Below are 7163 nucleotides of genomic sequence, written 5' to 3'. Positions count from 1 at the left end.
TTTTTTCATTTTCTCCCTTAATGTGAGTCTACTATCAGCATTGCCGAGGCATACCATCGAGCGGTAGCCTGGCAACAGGCACAATCAGCCAATCATGCTCCAGGTCTGAGAGCCATTAGGGGCTCCATTACTAACAAGACACATGACTTGATTTTTGAGTGTGTGTTAACCAGTAAATGTGATTTCAAAGAGTGTCACACTTCAACAAATACAAGGTGGAGGTTATGACCTGAAATGGATTCTGTTCAGTGACATATACAACTACGACACTGGAAAGCCGACTGTCCAGTAGGTTAATTTTGGACCTGCGCATGAAAATTGTCTGGAGGTGAATAGTCAGGGTTGTAGGCAGAACAAGGGGTCCGTACCACTGCTATCATTACAGTCTAGTGGATGGCCTGGGAAAAATCAATTTTAGTATAAATGTTTGGGAACATTTTCAACAAACAGCAACTCTGGCCTTCAGAAGTCTCTGGAACGAGCTTAGTCTCTGACCCGATTGAATGCTTGATCCCTTAAATACTGCTAATATCAGACAAATACATATTTTTTTGTCTAAAACAGAATAGCACAGATTCACCTTTATATCTCTAGTCTCCTTAAGGTAATTATGATTGACTCCTCTCCTCTTTTGTATATTTTGAGTTCAAACATTCAAGAGAAGTAAAACAGTAAAACTGTCTCTAACCAATAGCGTGTATCTCTCTTGGAAACAAGAAATGAAAAATGAGCATCGCCCAGAAGCTGCACTCTGACCTCCATTTGTGTGAACACGGCCAAACTTGTTTTCTCAACGCTGCATCGGGAAAAAAAAAAAAAAAAAGAACAAGAAAAACGCTCAAGGTCTTCTACAGTAAGAGGCTAGTCTCTTTCGGTGCTCTGACTAAACCAGTTTCCCAGTCATTTCTAGGGATCATGTTGAGGGCTTTACGTGTCATCTACCGGACAGGCCGGAACAGCAGGGACTAATTTTAGCAATGATATCAGATGCAGGGACCAGTACCATTGATGGAGTTTGACTGAGTTGATGCCATTTCACTTTCATTTTTTTACTGTTACATTTTACTTTTACTTTCAACCCAAGCTTTCAAGCCAATATGGACAAGAGGTCATAAGAATGCTTAAAAAAAAAAAAAAAGGAAATTTCAACCTCCACAAATTTGTAAACTCCATCTGCTGATGAAGATAATGTGAAACCACCCAAAGCTCTGGTACAACTACTAAATGGACCTTGTGGAGAGGCCGTTTTTCTCAAGAATCGGTCTAATTTCTAACGTTCTGTCCTGTGACTAAGGTAAAAGTGACCTAATATTCTTATTCACCGTAACATGTACAAACAAACACTTCACTGATTTCCCCACCGACTTTTACATGACTCTTACACACTCGTTGAAGGCCTTGTAGTGTTACTTCATGTTTCGTGCCAAACACCCACAGCCATAAACAATTTAGACATTTAAGTGTTGCCTGAGTAATGATCATGTTCGAAGTTTAGTTTGGAAATGTCTCCCTTGTTTCCCACGGCAGTAACTTTTTACTGAGGTGTTGCGGGTTTTTGTTTCAGTGTTGAGCAGACATTTAAAACGTCGACGAGAGACGTTCGCGTTCATTTTGTTTACCTTGTTAAAAAAATAAAAATAAATAAATTGTTGGACGAGAGGGTTTGGGACCGAACAGTGAGTGCGGACTAGGTGTTGTCATAAATCGCCCTTTCACTCCACGTTTAGAAGTAAAAGGGGACAGCTTGCACTGGGTTAAACGCACGAGGTCTCAGCCCTCTCATCCATCCCTGTAACGACCCTCGGCCAAGACGCAGGCGACAGAGGTGGCACAGCGGGTTGCTCGCCGTGTGTCTGACACTGGCCTTTTTTTTCTCCGCCACCTCGAGGAATATTGTCTTGTCTGCCGGTGCCACCTGGTGGCCGCGAGAGGGAAAGGGGAGCGGAGGGCTGCGCGCGTCCTCGGGGCACGATCTCGGGTCTAGAGTGGCTATGATCAACGTTTTCGATGTAACAGCGATGTACCCACGACGATGTGAAGAACAACGGGACAACTTGCAAGGGGGGCCCGCCAGAACCCGCGGCTCCCCTCCACCGGGAGGAGCCGTGTGGCGAGTTTCGGCCCCCATTGGCCCCCACTGTCCGGCCCGCGGGCCGCGCTGGATCAGTCCACTGTCACCGCTCTCACCAGCCGGACAACGCACTTCAGAAACGAGTGACAATGTTCCCGAGTCACTGCCGGATGCGCAAGCACGCTGCCGTCGGCTTCAGCGGTGACGAGTGGCCAATGGCGGTGTTCACAGCGGGTTTCCACTGCCCCCAAGTGGACGAAAGTAAACGAATAAATGAGAATCAGTCCCTGCAGGGGTTTTTTTTTTTTATTCCTCATTTCTTCAATTCTTCCGTCCCAGGCTTTCATCTTGTCATTTTAGACATTTTAACCAACTCCGTATTTGTTTATTTCTGATCCTGCTCGTTGGTTCATGTGGCCCGAGGGATCCGGTCTGTGTGTCTTAACACAGTCTAATATTTTGTAGCAAGAAAAATTAAGTCTGACGTTTGATGCGACGCTTGTGTAAAATCCGAGAGTCGCCCCATTCACGGTGAAAATGAGATCGTTTGAATGAAGGAATGAGACACTGGTTGTGCAAATTCAAACCATTTTTGCCAGAATATAGATCTTAATATATAATATAGACATTATAATATGGCAGTGCCATCAGTTGTAAACCAGAGAGCTAACTGCAGAACTATAGCACTATATATAGCAGACTTTTCATATTAATTTACAGTGGTTGCCTGTCACTATAACATAATGGATTATGGGGGGGAAACCTTGAAATGTGATCAGTGGTTTTTTCTCATGCTTTTCCTAACTTTCTCATCTATATTGAAACGAAATCCATCCATAAAAGTATTTCATTTCTTTTAAACCCTGTAGTTTCTAATTGTGCTGTTGCTATAGCAGGAGAACAGTAAAAGGAAGATTAGGCCAAGTAGATCAAAGGTGGGTGCTTTCCAGAAAATCTCATTATTGCTGTTTGTAAAGGTTATGTTTGTGTTCCATAATGGTCTTAACTTCCATCTCATTAGTCTGGAGTGCCTCTTACTGAACCTTAATCTCTTACACAAAAAGATGATGTCATCGGCTCGCTGCACCTGTTTTGTCACTAAAGCCAAAGATTATATTTACATGAACAAATAGATACGCACAACTATCTGTAGTAGGTCTAGTTGTTCGAGTATTCCATTAACCCGCATTCACGTATGGCTGTATTTGATTTGATAGAGCAAGCTACAATTACCAGGTCATATTAAGCATAAACAAATAGTTTTGTTGTAAATCATAAGCTGTGTTCATACAAGTGTGTGTGTTTTTTTTTTGTCAGTAGACATTGAAGTGTATATGAACATATTCACAAGTGCAGGGGTTGTTGGTTTGGTTTTAATAATACATTCTTATACAGTATGAATGCATGCTGATTATAGAACATCCCCTTATATCCGTGCCTCCCACTTTCCTCCAAAGTGGAGCAAAAATAGTGATGTAATGCATTTGTAATTCAGATATGTAAGTACTTTGAGTCTCTCTGGTGAGCACTAGGATGATTATCTGTCCTGGAACGCTGTTGAGAAGGTTTGTGCCAGAAGGGAGACACATTAGTGACACCCCTGTTTCGCAGCAGCAGTGGTATAGTCTGGCTTCATGTCAGTGTTTTTGGGCTACCTGGACATTGCGAGAACGACCTCATTAGACTGAGGATAGGGGTGGCATGGGATCAGGGTTAGAGGGAGATTAACCACATGGAGGGCTATAAAGCTGCAGCGTAATCCGCACACTGGAGGCAAAATTCAGAGCAACAACTAAGCTGCGAACAACATTTTGCGCACAACTCGCAGTGTTTTGGACCACGCATACACCGTTAAACAAGAGAAGGAGAGCTGAGAAATTTCAGCTTTAAGGACTTAAAACAGCTGCTCATTACAAAAACCATCTTACCAGTGACTCCAGGATCCTCCTCAGCACCAGAAACACAAAGGAGCAAAAAGGGGAATAATCATGAAAAAGGGAAAGGTATGTTTTTTAACTTTCCAACCTTATTGTTACACTGCAGCTATATAATGCATACTGTAGTGATTGATTTCTTTAGATCCATGATATTTTAATGTCATTTCTTGGGTTGGTCATTTGAATTGTGATAGATTATAATAATTTAAATTCCCTAACTGTCCTAAAATGAGAGAGGCACAAATTACATAGTCACGGTGTTGATTGTAGATATGTGGCTCTCCTGTTTCTGTGGGGAAACTCTTTTAATGGCAACATCACAGCCAAGGTCAAAAACATACAATCGTCAATCAAATAGTGACATAAATGAAAAATGTTTTGGGGGTTTTTTTGGGTTTTTTTTGGTGAATTGTGAAACTGCTCATTGAATGAACACTGACTTCTCTGTAGTTCAACTATAGCGTAGTCCGTGCTGGCTACTAAAAGATGGAGGCCTATCACATTCATCCTAATCCTCTGAACTAAACATGGAGGCTGTTTTGTGGAGAAATCTGTTTTGGAAAATTGTCCGCAGACAGCTTTAATGTTTAAACGTAATGTGCCACACACCCTCCACAGACAAACTATTGGTGAAACGACAATTATTACTGTGCTGCTTCATGTATGTGAGAGTAAACACGTTTTTTACACTGTATAGAGGATGCAAAGACGGCTATGTTTTTATACAGCTGATTAAGAGCTGTACAGATCCCGCTGACCCTAATTCTATCCCAGCAGGTGGGTGATGACAATGAGCCCCCCAGCTATCAGGAGGCAACAGCAGGTAAAGACTAAAGTCCTCGTAGTTTGACATTTTCTATGAGTTATAGATGTACAAACACTTACTACCATGTCTTCTAGTTTTACCAGACTTAGTTGTTTGAGCCAAAGTACAAGGTGAAACAAAATAAGTAGTAATCATAATTATTCGTCCTTATAATTTTGCACTTTATTCAAGGTTACAAGTTGTGACTTGACATCACATATTTGTGTTGTAAAGGGCAATTTTTACACATTTGCAATCAAAGTCATGTTTGTATCAGTCACAATGGCCTTTAGTTTGTCTGAATAATTCTGCAGCATCATTAGAAAAAAATCAGTCAGCTTCCTTCCTCTTTCGTCAGGCTACGAGGAGATGCAGGCTCAGTTCGCGTGGGACGACAAGGCCATCAGGCGGACCTTCATCAGGAAGGTATTGACAAAAGAAGTTTATTGAAACAAATATAACCAGCCCAGGAAAACACATCACATTGACACTTCCATTGCTGTGACGTAATGTGTCTCGTCCTGCAGGTCTATGCCATCCTCATGGTGCAGCTTTTTGTGACCGTGGCAATTGTTGGTCTCTTCACATTTTGGTAACTACTTTGGTATTTCTTCTGCTTATCTGTACCATTATTTACAAGTTACATTTTTGGATTTGACCATTTCATTTTTGTGTCTACAGCGCACCCGTGAGGTTTTTTATTCAGACTCATCCTAGCTTGTACATGGCTTCTTAGTAAGTGCAAAAAAACCCCATCATCATCATACACATACTCACGGTTTTTATTTACATGGTTTACTAAGTTTGATTACCTTTTTCCCCTTTTAGTCTCATGTTTTTCACAACCTACATTGCACTGTCCTGCTGTGGAGATCTGAGGTAACGTTTCTTTGCAATATGAATAACCACACAAATGTTCATGACAGCGCATCGAGGATGCCGCTTTGATTTAAACTTGTGAATATAGGGTTAGGAAAAATGGATTTTCTCTCCTACCTAAACAGGAGGCAGTTTCCCTGGAACGTCATTCTGTTGGTTCTCTTTGTGAGTATCTCATAGTATGAAATAGGGCACATTATGCTAAAATACAGCGAGGTCTTTACACAGCATGCAACCTAACTGTGGCTGTCTCTCTTCTTTCACTCACAGACTTTGAGCATGGCCTTCATGATGGGATTTGTGTCGAGGTAAATATATATTTGAATGTAGGGGTGTGTTTATGTGCTTGCGTCTGTATGAGACACTGGTTGTCAACCATCAAAGTCTTTCCGAGGTGGAAGAGAGAGAGAGAAAGGAGCCATGTTGATATACGTGTTTGCTCTTCCTCCAGCTTTTACAACACCAAATCAGTGGTGCTGTGTCTGGGAATCACAGCTCTGGTGTGTCTTTCTGTCACCATCTTCAGCTTCCAGAGCAAGGTGAGAAGAACTCCTTAAATTATAACCTCAAACTGTTTTCAAGCAACAAAACAGACAGATGTTGTTATAATGAAATACATCCATCATGTGGTTCTGCTCTTGGCTATTGCAGATTGATGTCACATCCTGCCAGGGCGTCCTGTTTTCTTTGTGTATGGTCATGCTCCTCTGTGCCATCACCATCTCCATTGTTGTCCCCTTTGGATATGTAAGTTCACCTCCTTCACCTGTTCTAGTACGATCCATTCAGCCTTTCTGAAAGAAGTCTAAAATAGCTGTGATTAATGATGGGTTAAACAACAGTTGCACGTTAATGCCTCTGGTGCTGCTGGCTGTATTTGGGCGTCAACGGATTAGCTTCCCAGATAATCTACCAAAGCACTTTGCTGTCTTTCTTAAATTAGCACCCTGCTATCCTTCTTAACAGTGTTTTGTAACGCTTTTTATCCTGCAACACAGGTTCCCTGGTTACATGCCATTTATGCTGTGATGGGAGCCATCCTCTTTACTCTGGTGAGAATCTGATTATTCATCAATGTTAAAAAAAAAAAAAAAAAAAAAAAAAGTCATCCCACCGAATATCATTTTTTCTCTTTTACTTAATTTCTCTCTCCACCTCCTTCTCCATCTCTTTCTGCTGTAGTTCCTGGCATTTGACACTCAGCTGCTGTTAGGGAACAAGCGCTACACCATAAGTCCAGAGGAATATATTTTTGCCACCCTCAGCATCTACCTGGACATTATCTACCTGTTTAGCTTCCTGCTACAGATCATGGGAGGAGGCCGCGAGTGAAGAATCTCAACAACTTTTCTGGTCCATAAATCTCTCCGTCAGCTGCGCTCTCGAACGAACGTGGATTTACTTAGGAGTTACTCTCATGCTCAAGATGATATCACGGCTGTAATGTTTCTGAAGAATCACCATTTTAAAG

At 41.8% G+C, this 7163-nt stretch overlaps 1 protein-coding gene across 1 annotated transcript; it reads left to right on the top strand.

Moving 5' to 3' along the window:
• The first annotated feature begins 4005 nt into the window (after positions 1–4005).
• Positions 4006–7163, top strand: faim2b (Fas apoptotic inhibitory molecule 2b). Its single transcript, XM_040115806.1, has 12 exons — positions 4006–4074; positions 4783–4831; positions 5172–5239; positions 5341–5405; positions 5495–5548; positions 5642–5692; positions 5818–5857; positions 5963–6000; positions 6144–6231; positions 6344–6439; positions 6691–6744; positions 6875–7163. The coding sequence occupies exons 1-12, from the start codon at positions 4060–4062 to the stop codon at positions 7022–7024; spliced, it is 768 nt and encodes a 255-aa protein (XP_039971740.1). The 5' UTR covers positions 4006–4059; the 3' UTR covers positions 7025–7163.

This window comes from Xiphias gladius, chromosome 21, assembly GCF_016859285.1.
Source record: "Xiphias gladius isolate SHS-SW01 ecotype Sanya breed wild chromosome 21, ASM1685928v1, whole genome shotgun sequence".
Lineage (NCBI taxonomy): Eukaryota > Metazoa > Chordata > Actinopteri > Istiophoriformes > Xiphiidae > Xiphias > Xiphias gladius.
Note: the sequence above shows the minus strand (reverse complement) of the source record. Positions and strands in the feature narration are given on the sequence as shown.